Source organism: Rhinolophus hipposideros (assembly GCF_964194185.1).
Source record: "Rhinolophus hipposideros genome assembly, chromosome: 23".
Lineage (NCBI taxonomy): Eukaryota > Metazoa > Chordata > Mammalia > Chiroptera > Rhinolophidae > Rhinolophus > Rhinolophus hipposideros.
Window position 1 is genome coordinate 16,409,793 of NC_138069.1, and position 22,032 is coordinate 16,431,824.

General features: G+C 41.0%; 1 protein-coding gene across 2 annotated transcripts; it reads left to right on the top strand.

Annotated features, from left to right (window-relative positions):
- Positions 1 to 201: 201 nt before the first annotated feature.
- Positions 202 to 14,062, top strand: LOC308491430 (protocadherin beta-15-like). 2 transcript variants are annotated; one of them, XM_081035012.1, is made up of 2 exons: positions 202 to 615; positions 5,655 to 14,062. In XM_081035012.1, the coding sequence occupies exons 1-2, from the start codon at positions 280 to 282 to the stop codon at positions 7,695 to 7,697; spliced, it is 2,379 nt and encodes a 792-aa protein (XP_080891138.1). In that variant the 5' UTR covers positions 202 to 279; the 3' UTR covers positions 7,698 to 14,062. The 2 variants fall into 2 exon arrangements, with proteins under 2 accessions (XP_080891138.1, XP_080891137.1); XM_081035011.1 differs by lacking the exon at positions 202 to 615 and having other exon boundaries at positions 2,663 to 14,062.
- The last annotated feature ends 7,970 nt before the right edge of the window (positions 14,063 to 22,032 follow it).

A 22,032-nucleotide genomic window follows, 5' to 3' on the forward strand; every position in this document is an offset into this window, starting at 1 on the left:
CCTATGTGTCATCCGTGATGGTTGTGTGTGCGCGCATGAATATAAAGTGGAATGCCTTGTGTAGCATTTCCAGCAAACTAGGTTTAAGTACAACACATGGTGGCGCTCTGAGCTAAGGCTGAGAAACAGACCTGCCGGTTTATTGTTCCGGCACTCATACACAGATCTAAGAGAGAAGGCTCTCAACGGAATTACCTTGCAGCAAGGATTGACTCCCAGAGCTGACTGACTGCAGACCCAACAGGCACCCAGACTCTAAAGACTTTTGGCGTTGGAGAAATGGAGGCTGAAGAGCGCTTTCCTACACTAAGGCAAGTCCTGTTTCTGTTTGTTTTGCTGGCTCAGACTTGCGCGGAGCGGGAAGGTTACAGTATTGCAGAAGAAACAGAAAGTGGTTCTTTTGTGGCGAATCTAGCAAAGGACATAGGTTTAGAGGTTAGAGAACTGTCTTGGCGAAAGGCTCGGGTCATTTTTAACAACAACAAAAAACATTTTCAGCTGAACCTTCAGAACGGAGATTTACAAGTAAATGAGAAACTGGATCGGGAAGATCTGTGCGGCCCCACTGAGCCTTGTGTGCTGCAATTCCAGGTGTTATTGGAAGACCCTTTGGAGGTATATAGGTTTAAGCTTTTGGTCAGTGACATAAATGACAATTCACCTGTGTTCCCAGAAGCAGAAATGATTTTGAAAATTATGGAAAATACTCTTCCAGGGACTGTGTTTCCCCTGAAAAATGCACAAGATTTGGATGTAGGCATCAATAACATTCAAAACTACATCATCTACCCCAACTCCCATTTCCACGTTCTTACCCGAAATGGCAGTGAAGGCAGAAAATACCCAGAGCTGGTTCTGGACAAAGCCCTAGACAGAGAAGAGCAGCGGGAGCTCAGGTTAACTCTCATGGCAGTGGATGGCGGAGCTCCTCCGCAAACTGGCACCGCCCTGGTCCTCATTGATGTCTTGGATATCAACGACAATGCCCCTGCGTTTGTGCAGCCACTCTATCATGTGCAAATGCTGGAAAACAGTCCTCTGGGAACCCTTGTTGTCACTGTTTCCGCTAGAGATTTAGACACGGGAATAAACGGTGAAGTATTCTACTCTTTTTTTTATGGTGATGAGGAGATTATTAGGACATTTGCACTTAATGAACTCACAGGAGAAATTAAAATAATTAAGAAACTAGATTTTGAAAAAATTGTGTTGTATGAGGTGGATATTAAGGCTTCTGATGGGGCAGGTCTTTCTGGAAAATGCACTGTCACAATACAGGTAGTGGACATAAACGACAATGCCCCAGAACTGACGGTTGCTTCACTTATAAGCTCCATTCCAGAAAATTCCCCAGAGACCACGATAGCTCTTTTCAGTGTTCAAGACCGAGACTCCGGGGAAAATGGAAGGATGGTATGTTCCATCCAGGAAAATGTTCCTTTCACGCTGAAACCTTCTGTAGAAAATTTCTACAAGGTTGTAACAGAAGGACCCTTGGACAGAGAGAGTATAGCCGAGTACAACATCACCATCACTGTCACCGACTTGGGGACCCCCAGGCTGAAAACCCAGCACAACATAACCGTGCTGGTCTCCGACGTCAACGACAACGCCCCGGCCTTCACCCAGACCTCCTACACCCTGTTCGTCCGCGAGAACAACAGCCCCGCCCTGCACATAGGCGGCGTCAGCGCCACCGACAGAGACGCGGGCGCCAACGCCCAGGTCACCTACTCGCTGCTGCCGCCACACGACCCGCACCTGCCCCTGGCCTCCCTGGTGTCCATCAACGCCGACAACGGGCAGCTGTTCGCCCTGAGGGCGCTGGATTACGAGGCCCTGCAGGCCCTGGAGTTCCGCGTGGGCGCCACGGACCGCGGCTCCCCGGCGCTGAGCAGCCAGGCGCTGGTGCGCGTGCTGGTGCTGGACGCCAACGACAACTCGCCCTTCGTGCTGTACCCGCTGCAGAACGGCTCTGCGCCCTGCACCGAGCTGGTGCCCCGGGCGGCCGAGCCGGGCTACCTGGTGAGCAAGGTGGTGGCGGTGGACGGAGACTCGGGCCAGAACGCCTGGCTGTCGTACCAGCTGCTCAAGGCCACGGAGCCCGGGCTGTTCGGCGTGTGGGCGCACAACGGCGAGGTGCGCACCGCGCGGCTGCTGAGCGAGCGCGACGCGGCCAAGCACAGGCTGCTGGTGCTGGTCAAGGACAATGGCGAGCCGCCGCTGTCGGCCAGCGTCACGCTGCACGTGCTGCTGGTGGACGGCTTCTCGCAGCCCTACCTGCCGCTCCCGGAAGCGGCGGCCGACGCGGCCCCGGCCGAGCCGCTCACGGTCTACCTGGTCATCGCGCTGGCGTCGGTGTCGTCGCTCTTCCTGTTCTCGGTGCTGGCGTTCATCGCGGTGCGGCTGTGCAGGAGGGGCAGGGCCGCCGCGTTGGGTGGCTGCTCGGTGCCCGAGGGCCACTTTCCCGGCCACCTGGTGGATGTCAGAGGCAGTGGGTCCCTGTCCCAGAGCTACCAGTATGAGGTGTGTCTGAGCGGAGGGTCAGGGACCATCAGCGAATTCAAGTTCTTGAAGCCTGTTACCTCTAACCCTCAAGAGTCCGTGAATAATGAGGAGGAAAACTCAAACTTTTTAAGTGGTTTTGTATTCAATTAAGAATTTGTTAATTGTTCAGATCATTCAAGATGAAGGTTAGTTCTACTAAATATACTAGTCTCCATTACCTTTTTTCTTCCATATATAATTCTTGGGTATTTTGTTGATTTCATTTTCCTGGTTAAGGACATTAGAAACCTTAAATATATACTTATATTTACTCTCTTTTGTCATTTCTATTTTGATTTAGACAAAGAACTTGCAGTTTTACCTCATTACTAAAAAGTCATGAATTTTGTTCAATTTATCAACTTTTCATTATCAACCACTACTGATTTGAAAATGACCCCAGCCTCATTCTCTGTTCGAATGTTGTCTGGAAACATTTTCTACATTTTTGATGTTGTGGTTACTTAGGAAACGGCATTGATATAAATATCGTTATTCGTATAACTTCAGCTTGATATGATATGCCTACTCATGCTAAATTTTTACATGGGGAAATGTCAGCAAAAATTGCATGTTTTTGTTTCACAGAAGTATTAAATGGAAAAAACTACAATTTGTCCTATATTTAAAGGCTTTTAATCTCTTTATATCAATTTCAGTATATACTATATGTGAGTATTATTGAAAGATTAGTAGATTGTTTCCAGATATTTAATAATAGACCCCATCTCTTTCTGGAAACTCTCTTTTCAGTAGACATTTACTGTTGCAGCCATCTTTATTTTAATGACCCATCTCCCTCTGTGATTTCAGACTGTCAGACAAGGTGGTAGACATTGCTGATCCAAGCTTTGCCAATCTGATTCACTCTGTTGAAAAAAAAAAAGCTTTAGAAACCAGCTATAAAATAGTCTCTCTGTTAGGAACTTAACAAGAAAGTAATATCATGTTGGCTAAATACACAGAAAGAGGCACAGAAAGTCAATCCACTTAGAGACAAGAAGTAAGGAGGTGCTTAAATAGTAATCTCATTGTACATTTTCCAGCCCCTCTGAAGCCTACTTTCTCCCTTGGGTTTTTGGAAACAAGTGCTCGTTCAATAAATTTCCCTCTAATTAGGATAGTTAGGTGAGGTTTTTCACTTGTCAAAAACATGTTTAGATATTCTTGTATGTATTGAAGCTTATTATTCATTTGAGATTTTATAAATTGTGGTTTTCATATTAATTTAACCATGTTTGGGTCAAAAGTTGTGGAATATTACTAGTCTATAAGGAACAAGCACAATCTTTTGTTGGACTGTATAATTTTGAGAATTGATGGCTGTTTCCAAATTGTACAATTTGTGGAGTGTTTAGTAGAGTGTTTAGAAAACTCTATTATATAAGAAAGAGTTTTTAATATCATCAGTGCCATGATAGCATTTATGTGAAATAACACTGACAATGTAAAATGTGTGTCAAAGAGATGTATACCTTTTTTGTAGAATCATTATAGCCTGGTTGTTGTATTCTTAATTTTTATAATGTATCCATTTGTTTAGAGGGAGCCAGGGTATTTTACCATTTAGTGAAAAACATTATAGATCATTCTGAATTATTTCAAATTACTATTCAAAAGAGCATAGAAAATAGCTACTTGGGATCATGGTGTCTTGTTTATCCAGCTCATATAACGAACTAGGATCCCAGCAAAAAATAGGGAGCTTTTACATTAGGAGAATTTATGTGTCCAAATTTTAAAATTATAATTTACTCATTGCTCAATTCAACAAATATTTGTTGAGCATCTACCATGTGCCAGGGATTAGATGTGGAGAGATACAGAGGTGAACAAAACAAAGTTCTGGAACTCAAAATGACACAGAAAAGAAATAATTAAACGTGTACATATATGCTATACCACACAGTGAGCAATGCTAAGAAGACAAAGCAGGGCAAGAGCTATAGGAAGTGCCCTCATATGCATTTTCCCATAGTTTGAGTTTCATAAAATCATAGATCTCTGACCTGATGTAGAAAGGGTATATAAACTGGAATTAACTGGTAGCTTTTCCCCTGATGTTATTCAACCAGTGAGAACCACAATTCTGGCACATAGGCTGCCTAGAATTTGAAAGAAAATCTAGAGGAATTCTTTCTTTTTGCTGAGAAAATTTTAAGAAATCACAAAAGTGTATATTGTTATTTTACAAGATGACTGATCACTAGTAAGTCACTTCTCAGTTCTGCTCAGAGCACCACATAGACTACAGGTCTAGAAGGTAAGAACCACGTCTGGATTGTTTACTGATGTATTTCAGAATCTAGTACATAGATATCAATAATACTTCTTTGAATGAAGAATGAATATTATCATTGCATGGTTTTATGAATACATCATCTCTCCAAAACCATTTCCAAAGTCCCAATAGATTATTGGGATTACTAAACAGATCGATTATTGAGATTACTAGATTATTACAAGTATATATATCACGAGAATACAATTGTAGCAATTCTTTTCGAAGACAACGCATGGTGGCGCTGCAGGCTAAGGTGTCAAAAAACAAAAAAAGCCCCGGAAATGCTATGAACTCAACCTCAGATCTCTAGCGGAAGAGAAAAGCCTGCAAACAGTTCAGGACCTGTAAGTCTCCAGAGAATGCTAGTCACCGACATTTCTGGACAGGTTACCAACTGAGAGATCCATCACTGTCTCTTTCCCTCGCTACCTAAGGTAGAGCTGGGCCTTGTTCCTGGAAAGGCATTGGTGGAATAAAGATGGATGCCGGAGGGAAGCGCTTACCTAAACAAAGGCAAGTTCTGATTTTCTTTCTTTTGATGGGAGTGGCTCTGGCGGGCTGGGAATCCCGTCGCTATTCCGTGATGGAGGAAACAGAGAGCGGCTCCTTTGTGGCCAACCTGGCTAAGGACCTGGGGCTGGGAGCGGAGGAACTAGCTGCTCGGGAAGCCCGGGTGGTCTCTGAGGATAACGAACCCCGATTGCAGCTTGATCTGCAGACCGGGGACTTGATACTAAATGAGAAACTGGACCGCGAGGAAATGTGCGGACCCACTGACCCATGTGTAATGCATTTCCAAGTGTTATTGAAAAAACCATTGGGAGTATTTCGAGCTGAGCTACTGGTGAGAGACATAAACGATCATTCTCCTGAGTTTCCTGAAAGAGAAATGACGCTGAAAATCCCGGAGAACAGCGCTCCTGGGACCGTGTTTTCTTTGAAAAAAGCCCAGGACTTGGACGTGGGCAACAACAATATCCAAAACTACAACATCAGTCCCAAATCTCATTTCCACGTTTCCACCCGCAACCGGGGGGATGGCAGGAAATATCCAGAGCTGGTGCTGGACAAAGAGCTGGATCGAGAGGAGCAGGCCGAGCTCAGGTTAACCCTCACGGCGCTGGATGGCGGCTCTCCACCCCGGTCTGGCACCGCTCAGGTCCGCATCTTGGTCTTGGACGTCAATGATAACGCCCCTGAGTTTGAGCAGACACTCTACCAGGTGCAGGTCCCAGAGAACAGCCCTGTAGGCGCCCTAGTTGTCAAGGTCTCTGCTAGAGATTTAGACACTGGGACAAATGGAGAGATATCATACTCCCTTTTTTATAGTTCTCAGGAGATAAGCACAACTTTTGAGCTAAACAGCCTTTCAGGAGAAGTTCGACTAATTAAAAAATTAGATTTTGAGACAATATCCTCGTATGAGCTGGATATAGATGCGTCTGATGGTGGGGGACTTTCTGGAAAATGCTCTGTCTCCATTGAGGTGGTGGATGTTAACGATAACGCCCCAGAACTCACTATTTCATCACTGACCAGCCCCATTCCTGAAAATTCCCCCGAGATAGAAGTGGCCCTGTTTAGGACTCGAGACCGAGATTCAGGGGACAACGGAAGGATGACATGCTCCATTCCAGATGATCTCCCCTTCCTCCTGAAACCATCTGCAGAGAATTTCTACACCCTAGTAACAAATGGGGCGCTGGACAGAGAGAGCCAGGCCGAGTACAACATCACCATCACCGCCACCGACTTGGGGACCCCCAGGCTGAAAACCCAGCACAACATAACCGTGCTGGTCTCCGACGTCAACGACAACGCCCCGGCCTTCACCCAGACCTCCTACACCCTGTTCGTCCGCGAGAACAACAGCCCCGCCCTGCACATAGGCGGCGTCAGCGCCACCGACAGAGACGCGGGCGCCAACGCCCAGGTCACCTACTCGCTGCTGCCGCCACACGACCCGCACCTGCCCCTGGCCTCCCTGGTGTCCATCAACGCCGACAACGGGCAGCTGTTCGCCCTGAGGGCGCTGGATTACGAGGCCCTGCAGGCCCTGGAGTTCCGCGTGGGCGCCACGGACCGCGGCTCCCCGGCGCTGAGCAGCCAGGCGCTGGTGCGCGTGCTGGTGCTGGACGCCAACGACAACTCGCCCTTCGTGCTGTACCCGCTGCAGAACGGCTCTGCGCCCTGCACCGAGCTGGTGCCCCGGGCGGCCGAGCCGGGCTACCTGGTGAGCAAGGTGGTGGCGGTGGACGGAGACTCGGGCCAGAACGCCTGGCTGTCGTACCAGCTGCTCAAGGCCACGGAGCCCGGGCTGTTCGGCGTGTGGGCGCACAACGGCGAGGTGCGCACCGCGCGGCTGCTGAGCGAGCGCGACGCGGCCAAGCACAGGCTGCTGGTGCTGGTCAAGGACAATGGCGAGCCGCCGCTGTCGGCCAGCGTCACGCTGCACGTGCTGCTGGTGGACGGCTTCTCGCAGCCCTACCTGCCGCTCCCGGAAGCGGCGGCCGACGCGGCCCCGGCCGAGCCGCTCACGGTCTACCTGGTCATCGCGCTGGCGTCGGTGTCGTCGCTCTTCCTGTTCTCGGTGCTGGCGTTCATCGCGGTGCGGCTGTGCAGGAGGGGCAGGGCCGCCGCGTTGGGTGGCTGCTCGGTGCCCGAGGGCCACTTCCCGGGCCACCTGGTGGACGTCAGCGGTACCGGGACCCTGTCCCAGAGCTACCAGTATGAGGTGTGTCTGACGGGAGACTCTGGGAGTAATGAGTTCAAGTTCCTGAAGCCTATGTTCCCCAATATTCTAGGCCAGGAACTTGGGAGGAAATCAGAGGGAAATCCAACCTTACAAAATAATTTTGGTATCTGAAACTTCCCCACTTTAACTTTAGCGTTGTCTCCTTTATCTTTCTTTTTAAAAAATCCAGTATAGTAGCTTTTAATTCTACTTGTTTTTTCTATTTTTCTCAGTAACTTTGCTCTTTGTTTTGTTGGTCTGATTGTCCTATAATCATTTTTCCAATTATTGTATTATTAGTAAAATATTTATATCATATTTCTGATTAAATTTTTAGTATTCATTCCTAAAGGATAATATGAAAGTTAACCTCTCAGGATAAACATAATTCTAATTTAAAAAGTACTCATCTCACTGTATAACACTGCAAAGGATATCTGATTCCTTTATTATATTTCATTTTTAAATTATCAGGGGTCTTTTTAGCTTTTATAATTGACACAGTTATGACTTTTTTATAATCCCTTTTCTGTTTGGGATACAATTAATTTGTATTTACCCATGTTTGGTTTCTTCCAAATTCCATTTGGATTTTTGTTTTAATAGGAAGCAACCTGAATAATTTTATTCTAATTATTTCAAAATCACACTTTTAATCATTAGACTTTCACTCTAAAATATGTGTGTCATCTCATGAAAATATATTTTTATCATCTATTCTTTCTCATGTAAGGTCGAAAAGACTTATGAGTTCTTCATTATATCTGACTGAAGTTATGATCCTGATAAGAGTCCTGCATAGGTTTACTGATGCCCAGATAGACTGTGTTTAAGGTGTTCCTATGTACTCTAATGGCCAGTAGACTTTAGGACCAAGTAAGTCATTGCCTGCAATGTCCCTTGCTATTGCAGAGAAATTCTCAAGTGAACTCCGAATTCTGGACCTATAGCAGTTTTTGATGGCACAGCGTGCCAGTATCTACTTGCCTTTGGATGATGTAAAGGTTCTGGTTGATAAGGAATTTTAAAGAAAGTATTGTAGAATTAATATTAGTTTACTAAAGGAAACTTAGTAAAGGATACGTTAATGAGAGTGCTGAATGATTTGAAGAAATAATCAGCTCTGTTGTCAGGACTCGTCTATCTCTAGGAGCCTCTTACTTTTGCAGATACTATCAAATGGTGTGGGAGCCTGAATACTGGCCACCTAAAATGTACACATCCTATTCCCTGGAACCTGTGACTATGTTATGTTATATTGCAAACAAGAATTAAGGTTCAGATGGAATTAAGGTTGCTAATCAGCTAATCTTAAAATAGGGAGAATGTCCTGGATAGTCTGGGTGGGCATGATTCAATAAGTTGAAAGGCCTTAAAAGAGGAGCTGAGTCTTCCCTGAGATGAAGAAATTCTGACTGTGGGCAGCAGCTTTAGCTTGTACCCAGAATTCCAGCCTCCCCTTTTTAATTGCTTGTGCCTCAGATTTTGGACTTACCTAGCCACTTCCCACAATCGAATAAATCTCTTAATACAAATCTCCTGCTGGTTCAGTTCTTATGGTTGAACCTTGACTGATACAGGGGTTGGTACCTGAACATGGAGTGCTGCTGTAACAAATAACTAAAACTATGAAAGTTGCTTTGGAATTGAGCAGTAGGCAAAGGCTGGAAGAATTTCGTGGAGTGATGGAAAAAGCCTAGATTGCTTTGGGCAGATAGTTAGTTGCAGCATAGATGACAACAACTCTGCTAGCAAAGACTCAAGTGGAAGTAAGGAGCATGGTGGAGAAAACATACGTTGCCTTATAGAATACCTAAGTCATTATAAAGAAACTGTTGGTAGAAATATGGATGTTAGTCACTTCTGGTCAGGGCTCAGAAAGCAATGAAGAAAACGTTATTGGAAACTGGAGAAAAGGGAATCCTTCTTATATGGTGGCAGAAAATTTAGCTTGAATTGTGTTCTGCAGTGGAAGTGTGGAAAGAAAGACTTGTTAACAATGAACTTGGGCATTTAGCTGAGATTTCCAGTCAAAGGGTTGAAGTTGCAGACTGGTTTCTTCTTGCTGTTTTTAGTAACATGTGAGAGGAATTGAGGTAGATTGAGGGAACACCTATTAAGCAAACAGGAACCAGAATTTGATGATTTGGGAAATTCTCAGCCTATTCAAATTGTAAAAGATACTAAAATTTTGAGATTCACTATTAGGAAAGCATGTTCTGGAGAGAAAACCATGGGAGTTATGTGGCAAAGGGGAATTAAGTTTGCAGATGGAATTAAGGTTGATAATTGGCTGACCTTTAAATAAGGAGATTACCATAGATTATCCAGGTGGTTCCAGTATAATCACAAGAGGAAGTGGATGTGGGAAGCTAAAGAATTGGTATCAGAGTGATATTACGTGAAAAAGACAAGACTGAACCAGCCGTTACTGACTTTGAAGGTGGAAAGGAGCCACAAGTGAAGGAATACAGGCAGCCTCTAGAAGCTAGAAAAGGCAAGAAAATCTATTTTCTCTTAGAGCTTCCATAAGGGAATGCAGCCCTGCCTTAACTGCAGCCCTTTAACTTTTGATCTCCAGAACTGTAAGATAATGTTTTTAAGCCACTAAGTTCATGGTAATTTGTTACAGCAGCAATAGAAATAAATGCACACGTCTACTAAAAAACCATTTCCAAACCCATTTTTCTTTGCCTTCTCCTACTGTGGGCCAAAATATTCATATTCCCACAATCCCTTGAAGGTAGGAGTGTCATAGAACTGTTATTGCTAATGATTTAAAAGTATAATTGGGGGTTTGGGCTTAAGGGAAATACTTTTGAAATGGCTAGTCTAAGGTGGCATGTTCCTCAGGTCTTTTGCCCATTTTCTTTTTTCTTAACCAACATGGGTATTGGAAAATGCCCAATTTGAGTTAAAGCGGTCAACTTGCAACCGTAAGATAATTGCCATGTGCTCAGTTGGTTAGAGCGTGGTGCTAATAACACTAAGGTTGTGGGTTCAATCCCCACATGGGTGACTGTGAGCTGCACCCTCCTTAAAAAAAATAAATAAGTGCCGTAAAATAAAGGTCTCTGTACTAAGTATGATAAAATGGAAAGCCCCTGAATTTCTTATGGCATGGTTAAGCTGCTGCAACAGCTCTACATTACCTTCTCCCAGGTTGCATGATATAAATAAATCTCTATGGGATTGAGTAACTGTAGTTGGGTTTTCTGTTGATTGCAGACAAATGCATTCTAACCTGCCACACCTCTTTTCCTCATGAGTAAGGTTGATTTACACAGTTGTCTGACTAGGTCTCAGGTTGTCTATTGAAGATGTATGAGATGCTTGTCAGAAAAGTAGTTTTGCTTTCCCTTAGGTGCTATTAGGTGCTAGTTTGTCAGTACTTGGAGCTGACCATATCTTCATTCAGTCATTTTGCAATTTGGCTAGTACTGACATACATAGATAACTGAACTTTTAAAGGAATATTCCTAGCTTGTAGCAACCCAAAAAGTTCAGTTTTGGAGAATAGAAACTAAGAAGGTAAGCTGATAAATGCCAGTTATACTTTTAAACCTGCATTAGTGGTATCTTGACAAAATGACTATTGATGTTTATGCAGCCATCTAGAACACTGGTTTCCCTATAAGGCAAGAAAATAGCAGGACTAAAAATCTTGCTTAGTAAAATAAATTGGCTAAATATGAGTCCTGAAAATCTTCATAAGCATATTAGTAATCTACATGTTTTGATAGAATATACCTGGTGGAAGGATCAAAAATTCCTGACAACCTTTTCAATATAAGGAGATGAGTGTTTTCAAAAAGGCCCAGAGACCACAATGTGTCAGTATCCACTACTCCTTTCCTATCTTACTTTACAAATACTTTATTAGTAAAGTGTAGACTTTAAAGGCACCTCCAAACGATTAGTACTTATGTCTTTCATGCATTGATCTGGAATACCTTGAAAAGAGCATTACTCCCAGTTTATCAGCATAATCATGAAAAATCAATAGAAATCTATCACAATACATGAATGGTAATGCCTCAAACAATTTTAGAACTTCACAGATGCACCCAGAGTGTTTGTGTATTTTGTGTATTTGTACATGTGGGCATTTGAGCATGTGTGTGGGTGGGGCGGTAGCTTTAGTAGATGGTGGAGATGCACTGCATGCACAAATAGATACCAGAGTAACATTACTTTTCCATAGGTTTCCCACGTTGTAAAGATATTTTTTCCTTTATGTAATAAAACGTTATGTAATATATATGTATACATATATATGTATATATATAGAAAGAGAGAGAGAGAGAGGAGTTTTGTCTTTGTAAATGTAACAATGCAGCATTATTGGATATAGAAGTTTGATAGCCTTCTTGGCTTTGAAGGAGCAACCCAGGAGAGAGAACTGTGACATAGAAATGATCATTCTCCCCCCCTCCCACAATGAGATCAGGAAACAATAAAGTTGACATCAGGATGTGACAGGGCTGAGATTAGGGTGAGACCAAGTTGTACAAGTGCAGGGTGGGATCCTGTCTTTATTTAAATGTTGATATTTTATTCATCATAGATTTTTTCATTAAGTTTGATTTCTTAGAATATTGCATTAAATACTATTTTTACTACGATATTTTTGGGTGACCCATTAATTTTGCTTCTGAGATGCCTACCTGGTCCTGTTGGTGATTTCCAACTTGCAAATTCAAACGAGCATCACAGCTGTAGTGATGGGGTCACAGCTGGAATCTGCTCAGTGAAATCTGAATCAAGTTCCTTTCCATTCCAAATGTGGATAGCAGCAGTGACAGCGGAAGAATAGGAAGATATCCACACAGATCTGACAAACTAGAATCCTGCAGACTGGGAGTGGAGAACACCTGTATGATTGTGCTTGACCAGGTAAATTGTATGTTTTTCTTCCAGGTGGCATGCAGCAGTTCAAAAAATTAGATATTAGGTAAATTCAATTTACTACTATGTTATTGAGAATTTTTGCATCTGTGTTCGTGAGGGATACACACACACACACACATCAAAAACATTTATTTTAAGAGATGTTATCTATGTATTATTTTCAAAGTTGAATTGAATTACAGTAGCAATGTGTAGTATGACATTTGCTCAAAAAAAGATTGCGTTAATCAAATGAATGCTAGCGTCACCATGCAACAGGCAGGACAGTCAAAGAAAATGGCAGAAGCATGGTTGTCGTTCGAGGAACCCAAGACCATTTTGAAGTGGTATTTGAAATTTGAGAACGTTGTGGAAGTACAATGACAATGGAGGCGTGAGTATGCAACAGAACCTCCAACACGCCTAACAATTGCATGCATTCGTGATAATTTTGAGACACGTTTTGATGTGCACAAGGCAAGATCCGAGAGGCCTCCCCCAGCAACAAGTCCCGCTTCTTCTGCTGTGGTGTTGGAACAGTTTACACACTCGCCACAGAAGTCTCCCAAACAATGTGCACGTGGACAGGAGTTAGCAGAACAAACGTACGACGCATTCTTAAAACAGCAAAATGGAAAATTTTCATCCCAAGATGTGCATACATTTTTTGGCACCCTCTGAATATATATATATTTAATGTTATGCCTTTGTCAAGTTTTAGTTTCAGGGTTATACTGGTCTCATAAAATGAATTGGCAATTGTTTCCTCCTTTTCTCTTTTATGAAAGAGTTTGTATAAGATATTTGTTATTTATTCTTTATGTATTTGATGGAATTTATCACAGAAGCCATCGATGGCTAACATTTGTTCGTGTGGGGGAAGATTTTTGGATTGCAAACTTAATTTCTTAGATATGCTGCAATTCCAATTTTCATTTCCTCTTATGTCAGTTGGTGTCTTGTGTTCTTAAAGTAATTTTCTCATTTAATGTACAATGTTAAAGTTATTGGCATGAAGTTATTGATAATATTCCTTTATCATCTTTTCGATATATGATGCTCCTCTTTCATTCCAGATATTGGTATAACATGTTTTCTCTCCTTTTGCCTTTATCAGTATTGCTGTATCAATTCTATTAATATTTTTGGAAACCAACTCTGTTATTTTTCTATTAATTTCTGTTTTGTTTCCTTGATTTCCACTTTTATGTTTTTATTTCTTTTTTTATACCTAGTTTGGGTTTCTCTTCTTTTTGTAGTTTCTCTGAATGTTTAGATCATTGACTCTAGGGCTTTCTTTTCTAATACAGATTAAAATATATGAAAATATAAATTAAAATTATAAATTTCTTTCTATGTAGTACTGAAGCTGCAGTTCATGAATTTTGATGTTGTGGCTTTATTAACCATTCAGTCTAAATGTATCTATAATTTCCCTGTTGATTTCTTCTTTAATCCATTGGTTAACTAGAAGTGCATTGCTTAATTTCCAAATATACAGAGATATCAGTTTTGACACCCAAAGTTTGAAATTATTGAATTTTGTTATCTAACATATGGGTTATCTTGGTGAGCGTCCTTGTATACTTGAAATAAAGGTGTGTTCTACAGTTGTGTGTAGTGTTCTATAAATATCCATTAAATCAAGTTGCTTGATAATGTTTAAATCTTTTTTGTTAGTATTTTGCCCTATATGTTTTATCAGCTAATGAGAGAAAAATGTTAAATTCTTCAACTATGATTGTGATTTTGTTTATTTCTCCTTTCATTTCTAGCATTTTTTTAAAACCTCATGTATTTTGAAGCTGTTATTAGATGTGCACATAGGTAAGATTACTTTATTTTCTTGATGAATTGACACTAATTATTGTGAAACATTCTTTTTAGTCTCTAGTAATACTTTCAATCTGTTATTAATAGTCACCCCATATTTCTTATGCTTAGAGTTTGTATATAATTTTTATCCTTTTACTTTCATTCTGTCTTTATATTTTAAGTCCATCTTTTGTCAACTACTTAGAGTTGGATCTCGCTTTTTTTTTTTTTGCAGGTTTCAAAGGATCTCGCTTTTTAACCAGTATTATCATTTCTGCCTTTTAATTGGAGAGTTCATTTCATATATATTTAATATAATTATTTATATAATTGTGTCTGTTGCATCTTCTATTCATACTCTGTTTTCATTCTTTGTTTCTCATTATGTTTTTTTTTGCTTACTTATGTATTTTTTGGTATTCCATTTTATATCCTAAATTGACTTTTATCAATAACATTATGGGGGATATTTCCTCTAAGGATATATAGCCTTTCTTAACACTATTTACCTTAAATTAATATTATGCTACTTTACCTATAATGTGGACAACTTCCTATTATGTAATACTCATCTTTTTTGCCATGGTACAGAACAATTAGTGTAAAACACAGGAGAGATATTTAAGAATTCATGTGGTAGAGAACCTCTATGAATATAATCAAATTGGAAAATATTTCAGAAAGAACTTGATACCTACTGTGTATAAAATATTCCATACTGGAGAGAAATGTAATGAGGGTAATCAATGTGGAAAAGCCTGCAGTAGTCAGATTCCAAATTTAAATGTGCACAAGAGAACTCATACTGAAGAGAAATCCTATGAATTTATTGGATATGAGAAAGCCTTCATTAATTGTTCACTTATTAAGACACATAGGTACCATGCACTGGACATAAACCATGTCAATGTAAGGAATATAGAGAACCCTTCACAGCTGTTCTTTGTATCTTAGGGCTCATGAAAATTCACGTTGGAGAAGAATACTATGAACATACAAAGTGTCTGAAAGCCTTTATTCCTTCTTCTATTGCTGTACATGTAAAACTTCATGGTGGAGATAAGCCTTATATTCATGTAATGTGAAAAAATGTGAAGAAGCTTTCCATTTGCTTTCATTTCTTAGAAAATAAGAAAACTCTCACTGCCAATAAATTCTATTCATATAAAAAGTGTGGGAAAATCAAGTGTCCCTCACTCTTTAGGGCACATGTGAGAACTTACATTGAAAATATACCCCATGGATGTAAAAGAACGTTTGAAAGGCTTTATTTCTTTCACATCCTTTACCATACATCTAAGAACTCATATTGGAGAGAAGCCTTATGAATATAAGGAATATAGGAAAACCTTCACTTATTCCTCAAAGCTTACTCTACAAGTGAGAAAACATATCATAAAGGAGCTCTATACATAATGTAAGGAATACGGAAAAGACTACAATTTCCCCTCCTCCTTTAGTAACCACATGAATGCAAACACTGGAGAGAGGCCCAATAATTATAAACAGTGTGACAGATCCTTCCATTAGTCTTCACATTTTACTGTAAATGTGATAATGCACATTGAAGAGAAACACTGTGAATGTATGAAATGCCTTCAGCTTTTCCTCATTCCTTAGGAAATATGACAACTCGCTGGAGAGCAATTTCATCAATATTTGGAGTATTGGAAAGTCTTAACTTGTATCTAAGGTTTTCAAAGCCATGTGAAAATTCACATTAGAGAGGAACCATATTAATGAGAAATGTGGGGAAATATCATTCCTAACACTTTCGGACTCATGTGAGAACACATACTGAAGAGAAACCATATAGAACTAAAAAACATGGGAAAGTCTTGAAGTCTTTCTCATTCCTTAGTCAGCAAGTGAGAACTCATACTGGGAGATAGAAATGTAAAGAATGTGGAAAATTCTTTAGTCTTCCTCCATACTTCAAAGAAATGTGAAAAATCACATTGGAGAGAAACCAATGTGGGAATGCCTTCAGGTGCATCTCTTCTCTTACTATGAAAGAAATGCATAATGGAGTAGAAATCTTTAAAATGTTGTAATCATGGAATTGTTTTATCAGTGTCTCATCTTTGAAGTGATCCCTAGGTCAGAATTTGTAGCTTTCATTTTCTAATATAAACCTCTATAGTGGTATAACTACTATTGCTCCTAGTACTTTTTAACCTATATCACACAACTTTTGATATGTATTATTTTCATTTTGGTGTATATATTAGGTTGGTGCAAAAGTGATTATGGTTTTTGCAATCATTTTTAACCTTTAAACCACAATTACTTTTGCACCAACCATATATATATATATATATATATATATATATATATATATATATATATATATATATATATAATTTCCATTGTGAAGTCTCCTTGGACTGAAATAAAGTATATTTTTAATATGCAAGTAAGTATATTTGAAATTAGTTTTGTTAATTGTTTTAATTAATTTCTATGATATGCAATGTGTGTGACCACTGTGATAATTGACTTTCGTAATTCTTGGAATTTTCTTTCTGGCCTACTGTGGTAGACCCTGGGATTTGCCTACATAATACCCATTCTGCCCTTCTTCCTTACTAAAAGAACTTACAAATTTTCAGGTTAATGATCTTTACTGCTGAGAAATGTATCTTCAACATTTTTGTAGCTAGTGTAGTCTACAACTAATTGTGCTGGTCAATAAGAAGTTGATATAAATTTAAAATATGCAGTTATCAAAAAAGGATGGTTTCATCAGACTTGGTAATTTCACCTTTTGTAATTTGCTCCTCTTCAAGTTGAACACAACACTTCAAGTTGAAAAGAGAGATCTTGCAACCATGAAGATGAAAGCTAAAGGTAATGATGGTTGTCCTGGATTGTGTTATATGAGACTTAGGACTGTGTTTTCCAGAATTGTCTTTGCTTTGTTGTTATGAGTTAGAATTGGACAAAAGAGGGACCTGCATTTGATCTGATATGCGGAAATTAAGAAGCCCTTAATCTCAAAAGTATATGGAAGTAGCAGACTGACAAACAGATCTGGAACTCTTCATAAGTTTCAAGCTTGTCTTCCTGACTACTGGCTTTGATAAAAATGAAAAAATCAGCATTGAGTGAATCACCAAGCACTTAACTACAGTTCCCTCAGAGGTGGCAGCTTCCACAAACATCTGCATGAGCTCACTCTTCATGGTCCCACCTTGGAAACTACACATGCAAAGATGTTTGAATTTCCTTGCAAACTCAAACCTTCCCATTCATACTGCTGTTTCAGGATATCACGATTAGAGACTTTGTCCAATCCTCTGATATCCACATCTCCATATTTGTGAAACGTCTAATTTCTATAGTGAACATATAATTCTTATAATACTTCTAGTGGCTGTTTTTCTGAGTCATACAATGTTGCAGCAAAAACAAATGAGTAATTTTATTACCTATTGCATTGTTGAGTGGCTACTATTGCATTCTGCCCCCATCACCTCCATTCTACAGATATTAATCCCAAAGTGCTCCCTAGCAAACACCCTACACTCTAACTCTATCTCAGAGTTGGGTTCCTAGAGATTCCAACTTGGTAATACAGCTCTTGGCTTGCTATTGGACCATGGTAGAGACTGAACCTCTGACGATAGGACACTAAGTGAACAGGTGATCTGAGATACCTATAATTTACTAGATGCTACTTGGTTCATCAAACCATAAAATTGGTTTCACGTGTAGCAGCACTCCATCTTCAAGTGGAAGTGGTAACCCAAAATCATACACGAGCAGGTTTGAAGAGCGTAAATGTGTCTCATGAGTGGATGGTTTATACTGACACCTACCACTGCACCTACTACTCCTGCATTACCACCTCTCTTTCAACCTACACATGTGGTCTTATTGGGAGTTCCCTGTGGTCAGATGACTGCAGAGGGAATATTTGAGCCTAATTTAGAAATATTTCCACACAGAAATCTGGCACAAGCCATAAGGAGACTGCTAGAGTATTATGTCCAGCAAGACTGACTCAGAAGGGAACTCCTCCTAACAAGAAAGAAGTTCAAGTGGTACATCTGACTGTTCACTTTTCCTGGAAAGAAAGACGACCAGAGGTATGGATTCACATTTGTATTAGTTTTCTGGGGCTGCCATAACAAAGTACCACAACCGGGTGGTTTATCTTCTCACAGTTCTGGAGGCTAGAGTTCTGAAATCAAGATGCTAGCAGGTTTGGGTCCTTGTGAAGGCTAAGAGAAAGAATCTGTTCCAAGGCTCTTTCCTTGGCTTGTAGGTGACCATCTTCTCCCTGTGTCTGTTCACTTAGTCTTCCCTCTATGTGTGTCTGTCTCTGTGTCCAAATTTCCTCTTTTCATAAGGGGAAATAATTGGATTAGGGCCCATCCTAGTGACCTCATTTTACCTTTACCTCATTTTACCTCTGTTAAGACCCTATCTCCAAATAAAGTTACATTCTGAGGAACTGGGGGTTAGAACACCAACATGTCTTTTTCAGAGAGGACACCAAATCAACCTATAACAGCATTTATTCATGCGCAGTAGCTAATGGTTTAGCCCATATGACAAGGGGAAGAAAGGAATAAGATTAGAGGGTTAGTAACAAGAAAGTCTGGGTATCATCTCTTGCTCTGAGCTTCTCACGAGGTGTTAACGCAATATTGGATTTCCCTGATTATATAACCCATTCATTCATTCCTTTACCCACAGCTACTATGTTTTCATCTTTTAATCCCAAATATTTCCACCTTTGGAAGGGACATTAGTTAGGCCACCGTGCTGGTCTAGATTGCAGGCAACAATACTAGTCTAGCAAAATAGAACCCCCTCAGTCCACTCCTGTTCACAGAGTAAGGTTACACAGGTATGTAGCTAGTGGGCTAGCTTTACCACCAGGCAGTATAGCTGCATTCACTGTTAATCCTAATTTTGCCAGGTGGGTTGAAGGCACATCCTTCCCCATCAGGCCCATCAGGAATTCCAACATAAAGGTTAAAAACATCATTACAGTTTCTGCTCAGGAATCAACCGTGCTTCTGGCCCTTATAGTTGCAGCCATTGTCCTATAACCCCTGCATCAGGTAGGGAGAAAAAGGTTGAGGTCCTGTGGAGAAGAAAGTATGCCAGCACCTTCCCTACCCCCCTCCCCCAGATCCACTAGAAAAACAGACAAATCTATCCAGTGGGAATAGTCCTTCAGCCCCACTCATGTTCATGTTGAGTGGAAGCACACACTCTTGAAGTCATGTTAGCCAGCCCTTCATGCTGTTATCTCCCCGTGTTTTAGACAACCGATGTTTTAATTGCCGAGTCCAATTCTCTATCAAACTATTCTCTGAGGAGAACATCTCTCTGCCTATTGTTGGATATTATAGGCCATAGAGTGAATTCCTAGGTCTGAAGAAATGACAGTCAGCTGTCCAAATCAATGAATTATCTTGTGTTCCGGTTCTTTTATCATACTCTGAGCGTTTGCATCTACCACCGGGTAAGCCAAGTGCAGTCCAGAGTCAGTGTCTATTCCTGTCAGGTTGCATCTCTGCACCTCCCCCCCTCCCCACCAGGGCTACCAATATCAGCTTGACTTGCAAGCTGTGTTCAGACCAGGAAATCTGCTCCATAGCTGTCAGCAGTCTGTCTCTTTTGTTGGCAAACAGATCAGTTCTTACTGGCACTTTGTGCCTCAGGGGGTGCAAGAGGAATATATCTAGATTCAGCCCATCCCTGCATTGCTGCAGACCCTCAATATCCACTTATTTCATGGACCCAGCTGGCGACCTTAAGCAAGCTCTTGGGGATATCTGTTTGTTGATTCCAGTCACATTCCAAAGCTGCAAGGGAGTTCTAATGAGCATCAACATGTCCTACTTTAACACACCCCTCAAATTTCCATAAGGTTGTGCCCCATAAAAACATCCCTTTAACAGGCCAGGTTTCCATTGCCCTCCTGTATGACCATATGGCCAGTAAAAAGCCAAACATAAGGGCTCCTCCCACTGTTCAATTCTTCCATAACTGCTGGGAAAACAGCATGCAGTTCAGCCCATGAAGCTGAATTGTTTTTACCTCCTTCCTTCAGAGTGGTGGTCTTCCAAACAGGATCCTGTCCATTTATCTTGGAACTCTAACCTACAAACCAAGCAACTCTTTGTCAGTCAGTCAAGGGCTCTTTATAGGGCACTGCCCATGTGACAATAGAATCCAGCAGCTCCTCACACAATTCCTGTCAGTCCTAGCAGGAAAAGTCTCCCTACTTATGAATATCTTCTCTTTGCATTTCCCAAGCAGCATGGTCCTGTATAAACTATTTCCATTTTATTATGGAACTCTTCTGAGCACTGCCATCCCCATTAGAGAGTTTCTCCAGTATCACTCTAGACATTATGGCTATTTTAGGTTTTAAGCTCATCTTCTCATATAAGGTAGCAGAACTCACTCACTGTTCTGGCCTAGAGTTATGTTAAATTTTTTACTTTCTTTCATAACATACTCCATAAAGACCTCAACACTGACTATTCTGCAGAACATGTTAGCCCACAAAATTGATGACATCATGCTAACTGGACTGAGTGAGCAGTATAAGGCAAGGACTCTGGATAGCCTAGAAGGATCATGCTAATCTCCAAGAGTAAGAGATTAGCCCCATGAAGGTTCAGGGGTCTGCCACAACCGTGATGATTCTAGGGGTCTGAGGCATGCCAGGAAATCCCCTCTGAGGTTATATATAAATTAACTCTTGCATTTCTTGCCACTAAGAAAGAGGCACTATCTTCAGGGAACTCTGGATTTTAGAGGCAGCATATACCTTACTTGGAACTCAAAATGATGCCAGGTTTGAGGAAGGCCTGGAGTAAGAGAAAGACATGCAGCAGGTCCAGGCTGACAATTCTAACCAATCTGATGTGATCCAGCTAATCTGATTTTGCTAGAAAGGCCCATGGATAAGGATGCTGTGTGGAGTTTTTGGCAAGCCACCGTAGCTTACAGTGCAAATCTTACAGTGCAGACCCATGCCTTCTACTGCAGATAACTTCTCTGGGCTTATAAACAGATCCTATCATGCTCCTGAGCAGCAGTAGAGACTGAGTAGCTAACTACAGACACCAAATAATGATGCCATCATCATAAAGTTAGATAGGTATAGAAGCAATTCTTATATAATAGAAATAGTAATTTCAGAATTGGCCTCAAGCCAGTCCAGAAGGAATTTCGTGAACAAGTGATCTGGACTCCTATTTCACCTAGCTCTATTGCACCAACCTCTCTTCCAATTCACACTGGTGATTTTACAGGAAAGTTCTTTATAACCAATTACAGGAGAGAAAAGATCTTGGCCCAAGTTCACAGATGGTTGGTGCAAGCCATCAATGTTTAATTGCTGAATTACAGCCTACTCAAGGGTTGCCCTAAAGGACAGTGGTGAAGGGAAATCTTCCAAGTAAGCAGAACTGTAAGCAGTACCCTTGCCATCCATTTTTAATGGAAAGAGAAGTGGCCTAAGATATGGATATACATAGATAGAGCTAGCTGAGTAATTTAAATGGCGTGGCTGGCTGATTCAGCACCTGGAAGGACCACAATTATATTAGAGACCAGAAAATTGACTTACTAGACATATACAGAACATCAAATTCAGCAAATATAGAATGTATGTTTTCTTTATAATCTACAAATAACCAATATCAGGAATTGAAGGAGACTAGCAACTCAAATATTGTAGACACAGACAATAAAAAGGTAATAAAATATTATACACAGGCCTATGACA